The sequence below is a fragment of the Octopus sinensis genome, linkage group LG2 (genome assembly GCF_006345805.1).
Source record: "Octopus sinensis linkage group LG2, ASM634580v1, whole genome shotgun sequence".
Taxonomy (NCBI): domain Eukaryota; kingdom Metazoa; phylum Mollusca; class Cephalopoda; order Octopoda; family Octopodidae; genus Octopus; species Octopus sinensis.
This window is the reverse complement of record NC_042998.1, coordinates 270,020-291,425: the sequence shown is the minus strand read 5'-3', so window position 1 is coordinate 291,425 and position 21,406 is coordinate 270,020. Positions and strand designations below refer to the sequence as shown.

At 39.0% G+C, this 21,406-nt stretch overlaps 1 protein-coding gene and 1 pseudogene across 2 annotated transcripts in view; one reads left to right on the top strand and one right to left on the bottom strand.

Moving 5' to 3' along the window:
- Nucleotides 1-21,406, top strand: part of LOC115223760 (protein kinase C-binding protein NELL1) — a 480,108-nt gene that overhangs the window by 328,418 nt on the left and 130,284 nt on the right. For both annotated transcript variants that reach the window (XM_036511173.1, XM_029794415.2), the window contains exon 5: nucleotides 6,786-6,858. In XM_036511173.1, the coding sequence (XP_036367066.1) occupies nucleotides 6,786-6,858 (73 nt within the window). The remainder of the gene's footprint in view (nucleotides 1-6,785; nucleotides 6,859-21,406) is intronic.
- Nucleotides 882-1,000, bottom strand: LOC115208884 (annotated as a pseudogene).

Here is a 21,406-nt window from a genome sequence, read left to right as displayed (position 1 = left end):
ATTACAATTTCATGTACATATTTTTTTCTATGCATGACTGTGATTTCTTTTTTTCTTTTCAAACATGTTCAAACTGTTGAAGTAAAATATTTTCAATGCTGGACGGTCTTTGAAATTCTTCTGAACTACTCAACTATGAAGAAGGGTGGTAGACTGAGGCAAACACAAAGTTGTCTTCCTTGTTTGAAGGCACAGTAAAATCATGATGTATTTCGTTATAAATCTGATCAGCTCCAAAGGGTAAAAAATGTAAAGAGTTGTTACATATTGCTGAATATAGACTTATCAAAAGCAACATCATAGGATTTTGTTATGTTGCATGTGGGTGGGGGTCGGGGGTGTTATTACTGTATTTGGCTTCGATACTCAAATAAATATCGATTGATTGATCTGATTATAGAGTTTGTATTGTTCTGAAAATTCTAATAGTTTCTATGAATTAACTTAATTAATTTACTTAATAAATTTAAGCTTTTCTTGCAGTCATGACTGTGTGATTAAAAAGTTCGATTCCTGACTACTTTCTTCCAAGTTTTAGCCCGTTGCATGGCTCCTTCACCAAAGGTTGCTTGTGCCTGGCTGTAGTCTTCAGTTGACCAATGCTTTATGAATAGAATTTAATACACAGAACCTAAGCAGAAGCTTATAGTGTGTGTGAGTGTTTGTGTGTGTGCATGCGTGTGTGTGTGTGTGTGTGCATGTGTGTGTGTGTGTGTGTGCATGTGTGTGTGTGTGTGTGTGTGTGCATACAAAGGGCTGAGATGACTAATGATATTTTACCACATGTTCATGTGCATGTATATATATGTACATACATTTTTTTTTCATCTAGTTTCAGCTCATGAGCTGTGGCCATGCTGGGGCACCGCCATTAAATTATATGCTTACAGCACCTAGGTTTCCCAAGCCGTCACCCATCTAAGTACTAACTAGGCTCGATGTTGCTTAACTTCGGTGATCGGACGAGAACCGGTGCTTTCAACGTGATATATATATATATTATTTAAAACAGTTTGATTTGGTTCCATGTGACTTACAGTTTCACGGGTTTCTGTTAGAAGCCTGTGAAATTAAGTCACATGGAACTGAATTATTCATAAAACAATAGGTTTATATATAAACCAAGGTTTGTAATCATTCAAAGAAAATAAGAAACTGGAGATATAACATTTAATAAAAATTTGTTATCTGCAAAAATCAAGCATAGTCTCTTACAGCTGTTTCAATTAAACCTAATAGATTAAATGTCAATTATTAAAATCATTATTAAATGTCAATTATTAAAATCATTATATAAGGTAAAATCTCTTCAGAAGGGTAGAAAATATATAACACATACATAAGCTCTACTTCATCTATTGAGTACTTTTCTCTAGTCTGTACACCTAAACACACACGCACATTCAAACATATATATATAAAAGTTTAGAATTTTAGCTCAAGGCAACCAGTTTTATGGTGGGGGCGGAGTAAGTCATTACATTGACTCCACTGCTTAGCTGGTACTTCACTTTATCAATCCCAAAAGGATGAAAGACAAAGTTGACCTTGGTGAATTTTGAACTCAGAACATAAAGAGCTGAAAGAATGTCACAAATGTTAACAATTCTGCTGGCTCACCACCTTTCATATATATATACAGTAATATATAATGATGATATACATGTATGTGTATACCTTTACTAGCTCACTTCAATCTTAAATATTTGTGTTTTTGTTTTGTTCTTAACTCTTTCATCTCACCTTTGCTCTAATTATTCACTCACCCATGAACTAGAATCAAACAGGTAATGTGTGCACATTTATGATTATTTGCCAATTAAACTGAACAAGTTTTTTATTCATCATTCATTGAGAAATGCAGGCAAATTCTTGACATTTGTCCCCCTCATACTTGCATATATATATATATAATATATATATATATATATAATATATATATATATCTAGCATATAGCATTATTTTGTAGTCATCGCAGGTTACCTGGCAATGTTTCTTTTCTTTCACCCTTTAGCATTTAGATTACTCTGTCAAATGTATTGCCTGTTTATCCTCATTGTTTTGAATTAATCATGCATTATCTCATTGCTTCGAGATATTCATCATCATCATCGTTTAACATCCGTTTTCCATGCTAGCATGGGTTGGACGATTTGATTGAGGACTGGCGAACCAGATGGCTGCACCCAGGCACCAATCTGATCTGGCAGAGTTTCTACAGCTGGATGCCCTTTCTAACGCCAACCACACCGAGAGTGGGTGCTTTTACATGCCGCCGGCACAAGGGCCAGTCATGTGGTACTGGCAGTGGCCACGCTCAAATGGTGTTTTTTACGTGCCACCTGCATTGGAGCCGGTCCAGCGGCACTGGCAACGATTATTATTGTTTATTTTTTCAGAATGACATTGTAGGATCGGTGTGAGAGGCCTGATCTGGCCTGTTTGAACAGAAATCAGGCAGAATATTTTGGCTGGATATGGCTGGTTTAAATGCTAAAGGGTTAAACCAATATTTCTTTGTTGAATCATAAAGGGAATAATGATTTCTAACACAGATTCAAATTTGATTCTGTAGAATCTCCACAGAAAGTCAACTGCAGAACCCTCAATCCTCATCATGTGTAACACATTCTGCAATGTGGGATACCAGACCAATTTAAACGCCTTGTTATAATCAGATACAGCCATGTATAGTGGAACAGTATATTCCCTGGCTTCCTTCATGAGGATTCTAATTTCTTTGTATCCATCCTTTCACAAAACACCATTTGCACTTCCTTGAGTTGTTCTTCAATGATTCGTTCCATCCTCTTCAACAGAATGCTCAGCATGATCTTGCTGGTGTAGCTGATGAGGTCTATGTTATGGTACCCCAATCAATATGAGAGACTGCACTTTCAGCAAAAGCTTCAAGTTAACACTTCTAAAAACCTTGGTCTGGTCACTAGCATTATATACATCTGGAGCATGGGCCCTAAAGGTAGCAGACACCAAGCAACTGAAGGCATTTGCAGTGACATGCTTCAGGCAAGTGCTGTGGATGAGGTGATGATGATCAGACAGCGATAACTGCATTATTTTGGCCATATTATCTGAGGCTCACTCTGTGACCACATCTTTGAAGGCTGGATGGCTGGAAAAACATTCTTGTGCGCAACAAATATGTAAATACAGCAATGACATCAAAGACTGAACCAAGAGAACCTGCAGCATGTGATCACAGGTGAGGCAGCTGTGTTTGCGGTCCCTGTTCTTCAATCATGAGAATGCATATTCATCATCATCATCATCATCATGCAGAAATACTTGAAAATAAAGTATCAGTCAAATACTGGAATTTATGTTAATGACTGATTTGAGGCTTTATATCTACATTAATTTCAAGTTTTGGCTCAAGGCCAGCAATTTTGGAGGAGGGCATAAGTTGATTACATCAACCCTAGTGTTCAACTGGTACTTGGTACTTATTTTATCAACTCCAAAAGGATGAAAGGTAAAGTTGACCTCAGCAGCATTTGAACTCAGAACATACAGACAGACGAAATGCTGCTAAGCATTTTGCCTGGCATGCTAACAATTCTGCCAGCTCACTGTCTTCAGGCTTTGTATTCATATTACAAAACAATATTTGGCTGCCTTTAAGCAAAGAAAATTGGCATAAACTGAAAAGAATACATGGATCTCCTATTTTAGAGTATTTACTTTTGTTTCTATAAATTCTCCATCAAAATCTTGCTTTGGCCTTTTGTACTTTTTAATCTTCTTGTATTTAAGATATAAACCAGTTGCTGTTTAGTCTCGATGTTCCCTGATTGAAATGTTTTATGATTAAAGACATATGATTAAAGTTATTACTATCATGTTCTTATTTTCAAGAATAGTGTATCTTGGACAACATCATATATAACATAGCACATTGGCTGAGTCATTATCACATCAGATCCACTGCCTTGCAGTAATAATTTCAGCTCCCTGAACTCTGGGTTCAAATTCCACCAAGATCTACCTTGCTTTTCATCAACCCTAGTACTTATTGTTTTGGTCAATATTTATTTCATAGACTGCAGAAAGATGAAAGATGTGAACCTAAGCAGGATTTGAACCCACTGTGTAAAGAGACACAAAGTACTTTTGTTTAATGTTCCACAGATTCTGCCATCCACTCAACAATGTTTACAGAGTCAGTGCGCCTAAAGCTTTGCTAAAATACATTTTACTTGTCAGTAATACAATGGAAACTCTGCTCTTTCTCACATACATTGCTTTCAACTTCCATAAATCAACAATATAGCCATTGTCATTATTTTGATTTTCTTGTTTGATAGCCATATACCAATGTCAATAATTCTTAACAGAAGTCTTTGCCATATTTGCATTCAAATTTTTTTGTTTTTCTTCCAGACTATTTTTCCTATATTTCATTCTTTTATGAGATTCTTCTAAAATATGGGAAATGTCCTTTTAATTCTCTTGTGTTCACACACCCACACACTCACACACTAATATTTTTTCAGGAAAACTGTTATATGAAAACATTTGTTATCTGTAAACATAATTTTGCATTTCTATTTTCCTATCGATATATAGCTGTGTGAGGTTTGGTCAAAAATTATTCGGACTGTTGCTACGATAATGGAGCTCAAGTGCACACAGTGAAGCTGCACAGCACAGATTGACCTTGAACTCTATCGTATATGTGCACTAAGTGATAATGTTCTTCCTCACTTCCATTGTTTGTAGCAGTGCTTGGAAGGAAAGTGTGTTGAGTGTGGTCATCTGGAAAAGAAGATTGGGTTTCAGTTGTACAGGATCTCCTTGATTGTGTCAAGGAAGACAAAAACATTTTGAAATTAGTCATAACAGGTGACGAATCATGGGTCTCTGGCTATGACCCCAAGTGAAGGCTCAGTCTTTGTAGTGGAAGACTCCAACAAGATTTCTAGATGTTGAAGAAATCCAAGAGAATGCAATGAGGCAGCTGCTTGCTGTCCCAGAAAAAGGTGTTCCAGGAATGCTTCCATCAATGGAAAAGATACTGGATAAAATGTGTGGCTTCAGAAGAAGACTAATGCAAAAGAAATTTAATGCTGAATTAATATGTGTTGTAATTTTCTTTTTATAGCACCAGTCCCAATACTTTTTGATCAGACCACATATAACGAAAATATTTACCCCCATCTTAAAAAAACCAACATGTTTTATTTAAATATATATATATATATATATATATATATATATATATATATATATATATAATATTAGGGAGTATAACTCCAAACTTACAGGGAAAATTTCAATTTAGTATTAAATTGGATTTCACAATATAAACATATAATATATAAATTAGAGATAAAACCACTATTTTGCAGCTCAAACAGTGATAGACATAAGCCAAAACATAAAAAGCAAATAATATATATCTTTATAAAACATTTAACTAGATCTCAAAAAGTATTAAAATGAATGAGCTATATATAATAAGTAATTCATTTTTATACTTTTTGAGATCTAGTTAAATGTTTTATAAAGATATATATTATTTGCTTTTTATGTTTTGGCTTATGTCTATCACCGTTTGAGCTGCAAAATAGTGGTTTTATCTCTAATTTATATATTATATATATATATATATATATATATATATAACAGGGAACTGTTTTGGGTCCACTACTCTTCATAATTTACGTAAACGACCTTTCCAGTGTCGTACATTACTGCAAAGTGAAAATATTCGCTGATGACACTAAGCTCCAGCAAATCGTCAATGAAGAAGCAGACCGAACTCAACTTCAGTCTGATCTATATGCTGTGAGTCAATGGGCAGACAGAAACAAAATGCAACTGAATGAGGGAAAATTTGAGCTGATGCATTTTGGAAGAAACTCCTCACTAAAACAGCCATACTCTCTTCCTTCAGGGGAACCGCTCACAGCCTCTAACAATATCAGAGACCTGGGTGTAATTGTTGATGACGATCTCAGTTGGAGTGCACACATCAACAAGAAGGTCGATATAACTCGTAGGATGAGTTCCTGGATCTTAAGAACTTTCCGGTCCAGAGAACAAGGTGTCATCATACCACTTTTTTCCTCCTTTGTACGGCCACACCTTGAATACTGCTGCCCACTGTGGTCCCCTCACACAAGACAAAACATCTCCAGAATTGAGTCACCCCAGAGGGCTCTCACTAAACAAATTGAAGGCATGGCTGCTCTCGATTATTGGGATCGCCTTAAAGCCCTGAAACTTTACTCCCTCCAGCGTCGCCGTGAGCGGTACATTATTTGTACGATGTGGAAAATATACCGCCAACTTTGCCCAAACGACGTAAACATTAGCTTCAAGGTCCATCCAAGACTTGGACCATGGGCTATACGTCCCCTGCCAAATTCAAGATCACAACATACATGTACACTGCAACATAATTTCTTTTCCTCAACAGGCCCTGCCCTATTTAACATTGTTCCGAGGGAGTTCAAAGAGGAAAAGGATCCCATCATCTTTAAACAGAGTCTGGATAGATTCCTTCAAAGAATACCAGATAAGCCACCCATAATTGGATACAACTCACCCAACAAGAACTCACTACTTGAACAAAACTTGACTTAAACAGGAGTCGAATAATCCTATCAGGTGGTGCTATTAAGTTAGACATGGCCTGGACCAATCTTTGGTCGAAACATATCTAAGTTTATCTAAGTTTATCTAAGTTTATATATATATAGTGCATTTTCAACTTTGTTTTCTTTCTTTCCAACTCATTTTCTCTTTCTATATTTTTCAGGGTGCTTTGCAAGATGTTAAAATTGTAACAAAGTCACATGGATATCTCATACAGTGTCCACATCAAGACACAAGTAAGAATCTTTAATATATCCAGTCATGTTATAGACAACAAACCAAACTTAATTTTATTGTAATTCATCAATTTTGAAGTAAGAAAATATGTCATGTCAACAACACCATAATTTCAACATTCAAAGACATTCCAACAATGACTTCCTCTTCTTATTTTCAGGTAGAGTGTATTCGGACTACATTGTCCAATATGTCCTTTTTCTTTGTAAGATGGTATATTATGATTTGAAGAATATTTAGCTGCTATTCCTAACGGGTCAAGCAACCACATGGAGACTCTTTCCTTGATTCATAAAGTTTGAAGTTAATGTCTAAGCCAATGGGTTTTAACTGGAGTCTATGTTGGGTTGGCATGCAAGCAACTGAATATTTTATGGATCCATGAAAGATTTTTGCTGTAGATGCATTTATTGCAGGAAACAGCTCGGTTTCTTTCTCTAACATTTTACAGAGTTCAGCATGTTTCTGGCCACTGATGTATGTTCACTCAGAGAGTAGTGTTATTGCAAACCTGCTCGAGTGGCTATGTGGTAAGTAGCTTGCTTACCAACCACATGATTCTGGGTTCATTTCCACTGCGTGGCACCTTGAGCAAGTGTCTTCTACTATAGCCTCAGGCCAACCAAAGCCTTGTGAGTGGATTTGGGAGATGGAAATTGAAAGAAGCCCATCATATATATGTATATAGATGTATGTGTGTCTGTTTGTCCCCTCAGCATGGCTTGACAACCGATAGTGGTGTGTTTACGTCCCCTTAACTTAGTGGTTCGGCAAAAGAGATTGATAGAATAAGTACTAGGCTTACAAAGAATAAGTCCTGGGGTCGATTTGCTCGACTAAAAGGCAGTGCTCCAGCATGGCCGCAGTCAAATGACTGAAACAAGTAAAAGACAGTAAAAGAGTAAGAGTATATGAATGTGTCAGAAACAAAATAGGAATTTTGAAAGAAGTCTCTATAAAACTAGATTTTAAATGGCAAATGGCTGCAGAGTTCCACCAGAATAAAATAGTAATTAAAGCAATCAATAGGTGAAAAAAAAAAAAACGGTTGAGAACTATTGGTCTTAGCATTGACAAGGAGGGAGGGGCACTTCTAACAAGCTGTTCAATAAAATCAGTCAATTTACATTCACCATTAATTTGAACTGAACAAACTACAACCACATTCTCTAAAGTGATCAAGAGATTAATTACGTCTTGTTTTCTTCAAAAAGCACCACTGCTCATCCAGAGCAGGTTACAACTTACCTTGCTCACCTCTTGCTCTTGCCTTAAGTTCATCCACACTCTCAGTAGCATTTTGTGGTGTTTAGTACTTAATGTAGATCTCTGTTATCAGTGAGCAGTCTACTGCTAATCAGGTAAACTAATGCCAAGTAAGTAGTAGGATTTTTAATCAATCTACTTAGAAATTTGCTCTTTGATTTAGGTTGCTAATTAAAGCTTAGTATCTGCTAGGTTCTTCCATATATACGGCTGAAGTTTATTTAGACAATTCAACAACTGAAATACAGTTGGTGAGTGCATTTTTATGCAGTCCACAAATATCTTCAACTATTGCTTCCTTGACATCATTCTCTAATTAGTGATATTTTTATTTATTTATTCATTTATTTATTTATTTTGCTGTAACAACTAATTAAGCCATAAATCTAATTTAAGTGTTTATTTAATAAGGATTAGTCACACTGTATGTAGGAAGGCTATTAATATCAAATTTCATTGTGATGGTGGTTTTCTAGTTGCAAGAGAAGATGGCAGAAGGGGATGGGATGAGGGTGGGGGGAAGCAGCACTGATGGTTGTATGAAGATAGTAGCAGTGTTAATGGTTGGTGGTTGTTTGTGATTACCATAGTGAAAGAGGAAATGTTGTTATCATTGTAATGAGGTGTGAATGTTAGTGAGGTTGTGTTGAATTAGGGTGAGGGTGGATAAAGGTGAGTGATTGTGGTGGTGGTGGTGGTGGTGGTGGTGGTGATGGTGGTGGTGACGGTGGGAGAAGTAAGCATTTGTTTATCATTGTAGTTGGACTGATAATTTAGTAATTAAAACATGCTTGTGTATGTACATACTTATATATAATATACACATATATCTAATATAAATGTTGTGTGTTGTGTGTGTATGTATTATTGTAGTGTTTACAGTTATATTCACAACATTGGTGGTAAAAGTTACATACAGATACCAGCAGTTGAAAAATATGAATGGTGGTGGTATTGCTCTGGTAATAATTACAGCAGGAAGAACAGATGCATACTTGTCGGTAAAAGCTATGGTTATCTATAAAAAAAAAACAATAATTTTATTCTGCTATCAATAGAGAAGACGGGAGAGGTATGCAGTAATATATATCTGGAAGATCCCGGAAGGAATTGTACCAAATTTTGGCATTGAAAGCTACACCAATACCAGAACAGGACGACACTGCATAGTGCCAAAGATCCCAACAACGCCATCACCAGTTACTGCAACAGCCTAGGTTTCAAGGGCCTACAGCTTTTTAATATTCTCCCAAAGAGTCTGAGGAACTTGCACAAAGTAGATGTAGTGGTTTTTAAATCAAAGCTGGATCTCTTCCTGTCGAGAGTCCCAGATGAACCTACCTCACGGCAAGAGGTGCAAATGAGGGTAGCTATATCAAACTCCGTTCTTCACCAAGTGTCACATATTAGAGGAGGTTCTTAGTAATAGCAGTGTAGCAAAACGGTGGTACATCAGCATGGCCGCAGCTCTGAGCTGAAACTAGAGAGAAAAAAAAATAGTTCTAAATTCTTTTTTTGTAATATAGAACTGATAATTATTATGATTTATATTTTGCAATAAACAATTACTAAGCTAAACTATTGCTAAATACAATGGCAGTATTTCAAGGATAAAAAGTATATAATCAATCCAGTCATTTATACTGTGTTATTAGTGTTTATTTTATTAGTGCCTGGAAAAGCTAAGCGCTGAATCAGTCCTAGCAGGATTTTGAACTTACGACAGTGAAGTACCAAGCCAGATGTTGTAAAGCATTATATCATGTTTTCTTGTGTCTCAGTTATCTTCCCTGTTTTGTATTCAATAATTCCTTCCATGTTAGTCACAAGACCTGAAATCTTGGAAGGGTGGGTTAGTCGATTACATTAACACTAGTGCTCAACTGGTACTTATTCTATTGATCCCAAAAGGTTGAAAGGCAATGTGTACCTTGGTTAAATTTGAACTCAGAACATAAATTTGAAAGAAATGCTGCTGAGCATTTTGCCTTTGGTTTGCACTCAGTGATAATTGTTAACCGCTTAGGTGTGTATTTATATATGTGTGTGTATGAATATTCTTTTCTACTCTAGGCACAAGGCCCGAAATTTTTGGGGAGGGGGCCAGTCGATTAGATCGACCCCTATATGCAACTTGTACATAATTTATTGGCCCTGAAAGTATGAAAGGCAAGTTTGAACTCAGAACATAAAGACAGATAAAATACCTATTTCTTTACTACCCACAAGGGGCTACACACAGAGGGGACAAACAAGGACAGACAAATGGATTAAGTCTATTACATTGACCCCAGTACATAACTGGTACTTAATTTATCGACCCCAAAAGGATGAAAGGCAAAATCGACCTCGGCAGAATTTGAACTCAGAACATAACGGCAGACAAAATACCACTAAGCTTTTCACCCAGCGTGCTAACATTTCTGCCAGCTCACCAACCCTGGTGTGAATGAACATTGTCTGAGCAGACTGTTTATATTCTCCAGTAAGAAAATTCCTAAAGTATCAGCAGTTCATCATGTCTGACATGTGATTACAATGCAAGGAAAATACCTTACTCAAAAAACAGATATGGGTTGGTGACAGGATGACCATCTGGCCATAAATAAAAACTTCTTCAATGAGCTTTGAATAACCCAAGCCAGCATGGAAAAATGAACATGAAAATAGTGGTGATAACAACAATGGCAACAGCAGCCTACCTATCATGGAATCTTCTAGACAAAAAGATCCTGAAAGCAATATTTTTATAGCTACTAAACAATAGAGTAACGAATATTATAACAATTGTAATATATCTCCAAATCAGTTCTAATTGGTCAAATTTGTTTTATTATCTGCCAAATTGACATTTTTATTTACGGATTGCTATTACAGTTGTTACTAGACAATGACTTTATTAGGCCGTTTAAAAGCAAAGTAGCAGGAAAGAGGGAGATAAAAAGGGAAAAGAAAGAAAAGGAGAAAAAAGTGGAGGGGGAAGTAGCAGGAGAGGGTGACGGGCCACATATCTCAGAACAAACTGTGTGCTCAGCTGTACCCTGCAGTAATGACCTTGATGGCATCGCCACAGAGAAGGGCCCATGGTGCTCACTGCAGCAGTCATTCTACCTTGTAGGGTTCATTTCTCTGTCAGGCTGCCATTATTCCTATTTTTCAGAGGAAATCGATAGTTCAGGGTCCTAAGACATTTAATCCAATTATCTAATATCTTCCTTCTTAAAATGGTAGATATGACTTGATAGAGGTTTCACTGCTGTTTCTGGCAACTAACGACCACACAAAGGCTCCTGCTTTAGCTTGAAGAAAATAAGTTATATCTGTCTATATTGTATTGCTCTTGTCTTTTTATTTATTTATTTATTTATTAATATTGTTGTTGTTTGTGTTTTTGCTGTGGCTTGTTTTGTTAACTTCCTTCGGGCATTGCTGTAGTATTGATATCATTATGGTATCAGATGTGCCAAAACATTCCAGATTTCCAAATTCCTCTGTGGCATGTTTGAAAAGCTACTAATATACTTCAATACTTCACTGCCATTTTATCTTGTATCTTTTGACTTCCTTAATTTCATTGCAAAAACCATTTCTCTCTCTCTCTCTCTCTCTCTCTCTCTCTTATTCATTATTTATTTATTTATTCTTGTCTGCCTTCTCTGTCAGGAATTGAGAGAATTCTAATTTGATACCATTCTCTATCTATCTTCCTATTATTATCATTATCATTATCTCCATCAACATCAGTATCATCATCATCATTATTGTTGTCATAGCCATCATCATCATCTTCATCACTACCATCATTCTAGTGGCAAGCAATCTACTTTTAATTCCTAATCATAGTTAATTCATTTCTGGTGTTTGCTCTTTACCCAAGGTATAAATTAAGCATATTAGACAAATATATTTCCTATTGGCACAAGTGTGGCAATGTGGTAAGAAATTTGCTTCCCAACTTCATGGTTTCAGGTTCAGTTCCACTGCGTGGCACCTTGAGCAAGTGTCTTCTATAGTCCCAGGGCAATAAAAGACTTGTGAACTGGGTAGATGTAAAATGAAAGAAGCCTCTCGTGTGTGTGTGTTTATCTATTATATAAAATCGTTCTGTCTGTATGTGTGTGTGTCTTCTAGGATCTCGGGCATCCTCCATCCGATTGCACTCAAATTTAATATGTAGATACCGACGGTATTAGGGCGTGTATAAGTCTTGAAAAATTTACAAAAATCGATTCTAGGTGAGAATGCGATCGGTAAAGCCGTTTTTGTCCTGCTTTTCTTCCGTCAACCTGTACATAACTGCACCTTCCAATTTTTGTTGTTATTGTACTGATTAAGGGCACGTTTCTTTCCTGCCAAGCTTACTGTTTAAACCATGTTTGTGTTCTCCCAGTCAACAGCCTTATCATTACTGGTACTTTAAACTCTTAAGTTGCATATTTGTGTGAATAAAATCGTTTTTCTTTGGAATAGAAAAAAAGTCTATCTTTATTTCTTCTTTTGCTGGTGTCTCAAATTTAGGTTAAATCAGTGTTTCTCAAAGGGGAGGCCTATGGGATGGTCGGACAAGTTGTTTTGAGAAAATTTGGTTTAAATGTTTGACAACTCAGCACTGTCCATTGGACAAGGGGCATTATGCTCGTATATATATGTATGTGTGTGTGTATGTATTTATGTGTGTTTGTCTTTGTGTCTATGTTTATGTCTCTGTAACTTAGTGGTTTTAAAAAACATACTGGGACTGATTCATTCAACTAAAGCTCTCCAAGGTGATGCCCCAGCAAGATAAAAGAGCTATGTGTGTGTGAGAGTAAGTGTTTGTATTGCATGTCTTGACATTTCATGTAGTTGTAAATGATTGTCACTGTCGTACAAGCAGTGTCATTCACTCACAATACTCTGCAAGAAAATACCTGGCCATGGGGAAATTCACCCAGTCGTAGAAAATCTCCTTCAATAAATTCCATTTGACCCATGCATGCATGGAAAAGTAGATGTTGAAATGAAGTGATGATGCTGATATATACATGTATGTAGCCACAGGAGTGGTTGTGTGTTAAGTAGCTTGCTTACCAACCACATGGTTCCAGGTTCAATCCTACTGCATGGCACCTTAGGCAAGTGTCTTCTACTATAGCCTCTGGCCAACCAAAGCCTTGTGAGTGGATCTGGTAGACAAAAACTGAAAGAAGCCTGTCATATATATATATGTGTGTGTGTATCTGTGTTTGTCCCCCCCACCATCCTTGACAACTGATTTTGGTGCGTTTATGTCCCCGTAACTTAGTGGTTCAACAAAAGAGACTGATAGAATTAATTCCCTTTCAATCTTTTTAGCTCAGCAATGTCTTATGTTGTTTTGTAGAACACTGCATCATTTCACTTTACCACACCCTTAATCAATTCAGTGATAAGCTCCTAATAGCTATATTTGAAATATGACCACCTTAACCCTTTAGTACTAGGCTTAGAAATAATAAGTCCTGGGGTCAATTTGTTCGACTAAATGCAGTGCTCCAGCATGGCTGCAGTCAAATGACTGAAACAAATAAAAGAATAAAAGACAAAATAAAAGAAAGTATGTGTCTGTGTGCATGTGAGTGTTTGTAAGATTGAGTTTATATTTCCTTTCCTCATTACATGTGTTATACATGTAAAGGCATTACATGTGTTATACATGTAGAGGCTCATGGCTTAATGGTTAGGGTATTTAACTTCCGATCATAGGGTCATGAGTTTGAAAACTGGCAGTGTGTTGCACCCTTGAGCAAGACTCTTTATTTCACTCTGGTCCAATCCACTCAACTGGCAAAAAGGAATTGTACCTGTATTTCAAAAGGGCCAGCCTTGTCACACTGTGTCACACTCCCTATCACACTGAGAACTCTGTTAAAATTTCACATGACTGTGGAGTGCTCAGCCACTTGCATGTTAATTTCATGAGCAGCCTGTTCCATTCATCTAATCAACTGGAACCCTCATCATTATAACTGCTGGAATGCCAGTAACTTTACATGTGCCTGCTGACTAACAAACAGCCTTGTTGTCTTCTACTATAGCCCCGGGCCAACGAAAGCCTTGTCAGTGGATTTGATAGACAGAAACTGAAAGAAGCCTGTCGTATATGTGTATGTATGTATATATATATATATATATATATGTATATATATATAGTGAAGTATATTTGCCATTTAAATATGGCTAACCCCTAAGGGTGGATGCAACTGTAGCTTGTAGCCCCAGGAGGACACCTCCTCCAGCTGGCTATTGACACACTTTCTGCCGCTCAAAGATTTATGATATATATATCATCATCATCATCATCATCATCATTTAGCGTCCGTTTTCCATGCTAGCATGGGTTGGACGGTTCTACTGGGGTCTGTGAAGCCAGAAGGCTTCATCAGGCCCAGTCAAATCTGGCAGTGTTTCTACGGCTGGATGCCCTTCCTAACGCCAACCACTCCGTGAGTGTTGTGGGTGCTTTTTACGTGCCACCCGCACTGGTGCCAGACAGAGCTGGCAAACGGCCACGAACGGATGGTGCTTTTTATGTGCCACCGGCACGAGGGCCAGGCGAGGCTGGCAACGGACACGAAACGGGGCGGTGCTGGCAACGGTCGCGAAACGGAAAGTTCTCTTACATGCCACCGGCACTGGTAACACATCTGCAATTTCCATTGATCGATTTCGATTCTGATCCTCACTTGCCTCAATGGGTCTTCACAAGCAGAGTTTCGACATGCCACCGGCACTGGTAGCACATCCGCAATTTCCATTGATCGATTTCGATTCTGATCCTCACTTGCCTCAACACTCTTCACAAGTAGAGTTTTGTGTCCCAAGAAGGGAAGGTATGCATACGTAGGCTGGCTCCATCCCATGTAGAAGGCCACGGGTTGTGGACTCACTTGTCCTGCCGGGTCTTCTCGCGCACAGCACACTTCCAGAGGTCTCGGTCTCTAGTCATTTCCTCAGTGAGACCTAAAGTTCGAAGGTCGTGCTTCCACCTCGTCCCAGGTTTTCCTGGGTCTGCCTCTTCCACAGGTTCCCTCAACCGCTAGGGTGTGGCACTTTTTCACACAACTATCTTCATCCATTCTCGCCACATGACCATACCAGCGCAAACGTCTCTCTTGCACACCACAACTGATGCTTCTTAGGTCCAGCTTTTCTCTCAAGGTACTTACACTCTGCCGAGTGTGAGTACCGGCATTACACATCCATCGGAGCATACTGGCTTCATTTCTAGCGAGCTTACGCATATCCTCAGCAGTCACGGCCCATGTTTCACTGCCATGTAGCATGGCTGTTCGTACACACGCATCATACAGTCTGCCTTTCACTCTGTGCGAGAGGCCTTTTGTCACCAATATATATATATATATGTGTGTGTGTGTGTATGTTTATGTGTCTGTTTGTCCCCTCAACATCACTTGACAATCGATGCTGGTGTGGTTACATCCCCATAACTTAACAGTTCAGCAAAAGAGACCGATAGAATAAGTACTAGGCTTACAAAGAATAAGTCCTGGGGTCGATTTGCTCGACTAAAGGTGGTGCTCCAGCATGGCCATGGTCAAATGACTGAAACAAGTAAAAGAGTAAAGAGAGTAAAAGAGAGTACTAATTTAAATGCATTACAGTATTTACTTATGCCACTTGACAGTCTAAGTTCAAACCCTACCAAAATTAGCTTTGACTTTCTTGTACTAAATGGTGGGACTTGCACACACACACACCTATTTATCATTATCCTCATTTTAACATCCACATTTCCATGCTGGCATGAGTGGGTTGGATGGAATTCCTTGAGGTGGATTTTCTTAAACTGGATGCCTTTCCAGTCACCAACCTTCACCTGTTTTCAAGCAAGGTAATATTTCCCCATGGCCATACATGCTTTTACAGAATATTGACAACAAAGGAAATAACTAGTATGATGATGACGCTTGCTTGTTACTATCACATAGTATGAATGGCAAGGAGACAGTAACACACACACATGCATGACGACAGGCTTCTTTCAGTTTCCATCCACGATGTCTACTTAGAAGGCTTTGGTCAACCAAGGGCCATAGTAGAAGACACCTGCCCAAGGTGTCTTCTACTATGTGGGATTGAACCCAGAACCAAGTAGGTGGGAAGCAAACTTCTTACCACACAACGATGCTTGCTCATCATTTCATGTTTACATCTGGTTATTCATTTAATCCAGTTTTCTCAAGTCATTGGTCCCCCTCCCCCTAAATAAACCATTCTTACTGTTACCATCATCATTATCTGTACCATATGTTGGTTAATAAGGAAAGTATTCACCTGAAAGCTCTAAGTCCCTTCTGACTTCATTAATGATTTCAGTAAGGCAACAGAGGTAGATTGATGTAAATATTGTTTAACCCTGAGTCAACTCTGACCCAACAGACCAATGATCAAGAACGTTCTAATGCAACTTCTTTGTTGTTGACAGTAGGTTTGGTGATTTGGGAAAAGTTTGGCTGCTCTTTCTACCTGGTCAAGTGACCACATCACAACATCCACGTTGGCTCATAATGGTTGAATATTTTTAAGAAGCAACACTCTCACATCGTATATACTTCATTTTCTATTCATGTCTGCTTAGTCTTATGTTGGCTTTGGTTTTGCAAGATTTCTTGAGGCAGCGCTTTCTGGTGTCAGCTCTTCTTTCGAAGTATGGTATTCTATTCTATGTCTTGCTACTTCAAACTGCTCCTGGTCATTTTGTTTACAGAAGGTGTAAACCACATCATTGTTGCCAAAGTAGTGTCAGTGGGAAGATATACACTCACAAACACACATAATGATGATTTGAGAGAGCTGTTAGAATTTGGGATGTGCCTCACAATAATTGTCCACATACCAAGTGTTGGGAGTTCAAATCTCGGCAAATCAACTCTACCCTTTTTCTTTCTGGAATCAACCAAGTACCAGTCAAATGCTAGAAGTCTGTACTGCTCCTCCTCCACCACTCTCTCTCTCTCTCTCTCTCTCTCTCTCTCTCTCTCTCTCTCTCTCTCTCTCTCTCTCTCACACACACACACACACACACACACATATATGCACTTCTATGCTGCACTGTGAGAGGGTCTGGCTGGACCACTTCTCAGAAATGTGCAAGTGTTTATATGTATATAACCCACCTTGCATCCAATATTTCTACAGCTTTCATCGTCTAATTGTTTGTTATTAGACTGTGGCCATTCTAGGGTACTGCCTTGAAGATTTTTTGCTTGAGAGAATTGACCACAGCACTTTTTTCTTTAAGCCTTGTACTTACTCTCTCAGTCTCTTTTGCTGAACAGCTAAGTTACTGGGACATAAACACACCTACACTGGATGTCAAGCAGTGGTGGGGGACAAACACAAACACACACACACACTACACACGCAAATATATACATGTATATATTTTTTTTTTTCCCTCATGTTCTTTTCTGTTGAAGAGCATCGGCTTGAAACATAAAAGACTTTCTCACCTTCCTGGGTGTGAAACTAAAACACCTGCTTGTTGTTTATACACCTGCTTTCATCTTTTTTTTCTGTAAATTTCAGCTACATATATATATATATATATATATATATATATATACATACACATATACAATGGGCTTTTTTCAGTTTCTATCTACCAAATCACTCACAAGGCTTGCTTAGTCTGAAGCTTTAGTCAAAGGTACTTGTCGAAGGTGCCTGCGCATGTCTAATTTAATGTGTATTTGCACAACACACACACACACACACATGCATGCACACACATACAGACATATTTGTAATCCCTCTCTTTCTCTTTCGGAGAGGCACTGAGCACCTACATGCACATATACACACATGACAGTAACATCCACCTACCGAATTCAATCACAAAGCTTCGGTCAACTCGGGGCTATAGTGGAAGACACCAGCCCAAAGTGCCACGCAGTGGGACTGAACCCAAAACCATGCAGCTAGGAAGCAAGGTCCCTAACCACACAGCCATGCCCGCACACGAATATATATATATATATATATATATAGATATATATATATATATACAGAATATATATATATATATATATACAGATATATATATATATATATATATATTATATATATATATACATACACATATACAATGGGCTTTTTTCAGTTTCTATCTACCAAATCCACTCACAAGGCTTTGCTTAGTCTGAAGCTTTAGTCAAAGGTACTTGTCGAAGGTGCCTGCGCATGTCTAATTTAATGTGTATTTGCACACACACACACACACACACATGCATGCACACACATACAGACATATTTGTAATCCCTCTCTTTCTCTTTCGGAGAGGCACTGAGCACCTACATGCACATATACACACATGACAGTAACATCCACCTACCGAATTCAATCACAAAGCTTCGGTCAACTCGGGGCTATAGTGGAAGACACCAGCCCAAAGTGCCACGCAGTGGGACTGAACCCAAAACCATGCAGCTAGGAAGCAAGGTCCCTAACCACACAGCCATGCCCGCACACGAATATATATATATACAGATATATATATATATATATATCTATATATATCAGATATATATATATATATATATATACAGATATATATATATATATATATATATATATATAAAACATATCTCTTTTATATACAGGGGTTGGACAAAATAATGGAAACACCTTAAAATTTCAACTGAATTTATTTTAATAGAGGGACCAGCTATCCGAGTTGATAGTTCCTTGGTAGTTAAGGCAATTAGAAGCATGAAGACAGGGAAAGCCCCAGGCCCATCAGGAATCACTGCAGAGATGCTCAAAATATCTGGTAGTGTCAGCTATAGCCTAGTCACCCGTATAGTTAACCAGGTGATACACAAAGGAGTCATACACAATGACTGGTGTAGCAGCACACTAGTCAACTGCTACAAAGGTAAAGGTGACGCCCTAGATACAAATAATTACAGAGGTATCAAGCTGTTGGATCAAGTGATGAAGGTTACAGAGAGGGTCATAGCCCAACTAATTAGAGAGAGAGTTAGTTTAGATGAGATGCAGTTTGGGTTCGTGCCAGGGGAAAAGTGCCACTGATGCTATATTCCTGGTAAGGCAGCTGCAGAAGAAATACCTAGCCAAAGATAAGCCCCCTGTACCTGGCTTTTGTTGACATGGAGAAAGCCTTCGACAGGGTCCCCCGATCCCTTATTTGGTGGTCAATGAGAAAACTAGGGATAGATGAATGGTTAGTGAGAGCTGTGCGAGCCATGTACAGGGACGCTGCTAGTAAGGTGAGGGTTGGCAACGAGTACAGTGAAGTATTCCAGGTAGAGGTAGGAGTCCACCAAGGCTCAGTCCTCAGCCCCCTCCTATTTATCATAGTCCTCCAGGCAATAACGGAGGAATTCAAGACAGGATACCCCTGGGAGCTCCTCTATGCTGATGACCTTGCTCTAATTGCTGAGTCACTAACAGAACTGGAGGAGAAGTTTCAGGTGTGGGATGTGTAATGTCAGTACTCATACTCGACAGAGTGTAAGTACCTTGAGAGAAAAGCTGGACCTAAGAAGCATCAGATGTGGTGTGCAAGAGAGACGTTTGCGCTGGTATGGGCATGTGGCGAGAATGGATGAAGATAGTTGTGTGAAAAAGTGCCACACCCTAACGGTTGAGGGAGCCTGTGGAAGAGGCAGACCCAGGAAAACCTGGGACGAGGTGGTGAAGCACGACCTTCGAACTTTAGGTCTCACTGAGGAAATGACTAGAGACCTCTGGAAGTATGTTGTGCACGAGAAGACCCGGCAGGACAAGTGAGACCATAACCCGTGGCCTTCTACATGGGATGTAGCCAGCCCACTTATGCATACCTTCCCTCCTTGGGACACAAAACTCTACTTGTGAAGACCTGTTGAGGCAAGTGAGAATCAGAATCGAAATTGATCAATGGAAATTGCAGCTGAGTTACCAGTGCCGGTGGCACATGAGAGAACCATCCAAATGTGGCCGTTGCCAGCGCCTCCCCGACTGGCCTCGTGCCGGTGGCATGTAAAAAGCACCATCCGTTCGTGGCCATTGCCAGCTTCGCCTGGCTCCCATGCTGGTGGCACTTAAAAGGCACCATCCGTTCGTGGCCGTTTGCCAGACTCGTCTGGCACCACCATCCATTCGTGGCCATTGCCAGTGCCGCCCTGATTAGCCTTGTGCCGGTGGCACGTAAAAAGCACCATCCATTCGTGACCATTGCCAGCCTTGCCTGGCCCCATACCGGTGGCACGTAAAAAGCACCATCCGTCCATGGCCGTTTGCCAGCTCTGTCTGGCACCTGTGCAGGTGGCACGTAAAAAGCACCCACTACACTCACGGAGTGGTTGGCATTAGGAAGGGCATCCAGCCGTAGAAACACTGCCAGATCAGACTGGGCCTGATGCAGCCTTCTGGCTTCACAGACCCCAGTTGAACCGTCCAACCCATGCTAGCATGGAAAGCGGACGCTAAATGATGATGATAGGTAGGACTGCCTTTGGCAGTAATTACAGCTTGAATTCTACGGGGTATGGACTCATACAAAGTTTGAATTGTTTCCAAAGGAAATTTTGTCCGTTCTTCAGCTAAAACAGTCTCCAGTTCTTGTAGTGATTATGGTGGAGGATATCGACTTCTTACTTGTTTTTCTAAAATTCACCATAAATGTTCAATAATATTAAGATCTGGGGACTGTTGTGGCCAAATAAAATGTTCAACTTCACTAGACTGTTCCTTGTACCATTCAGTAACAAATTTAGCTGTGTGAATTGGTGCATTATCATCCTGAAAGATTGTTTCCCTCCAGAAACAGTTCTGCAACCATAGGATGAATTTGCTCAGATAAAATGCTTAGTCTTGACTATTAATTCTGCCATGAAGGGAAACCATTGGGCCAGCAGATTTCCAAGATATAGCCCTCCCAGATCATCACAGATCCTCCTCCATGTTTAATAGTTGGAAGAAAGCAGTCTGAGTCAAATGCTTTTTTTGGCTGTCATCTCACATATACTCAGCCGGTGGTTGGAAATAAGGTAAAGGATGACTCATCTGATAAAATAACATTCTTCCACTGCTCTAGGGACCAATTCTGTAGATTTTTACTCCACTCTAGATTCTTTGCAGTGTTTGCTTTTGAAAGTAGTGGTTTTCTGATTGCAGCCCTCCTATGAAATTTGGCTTTGTGCAGCTCCCAGCAAACAGTTTTTGTGGAAACTGGGTTCTCTAGGTGGTCATTAAGCTCTGCAGTAATTTTGGGAGCTGTACTTTTGTGATCC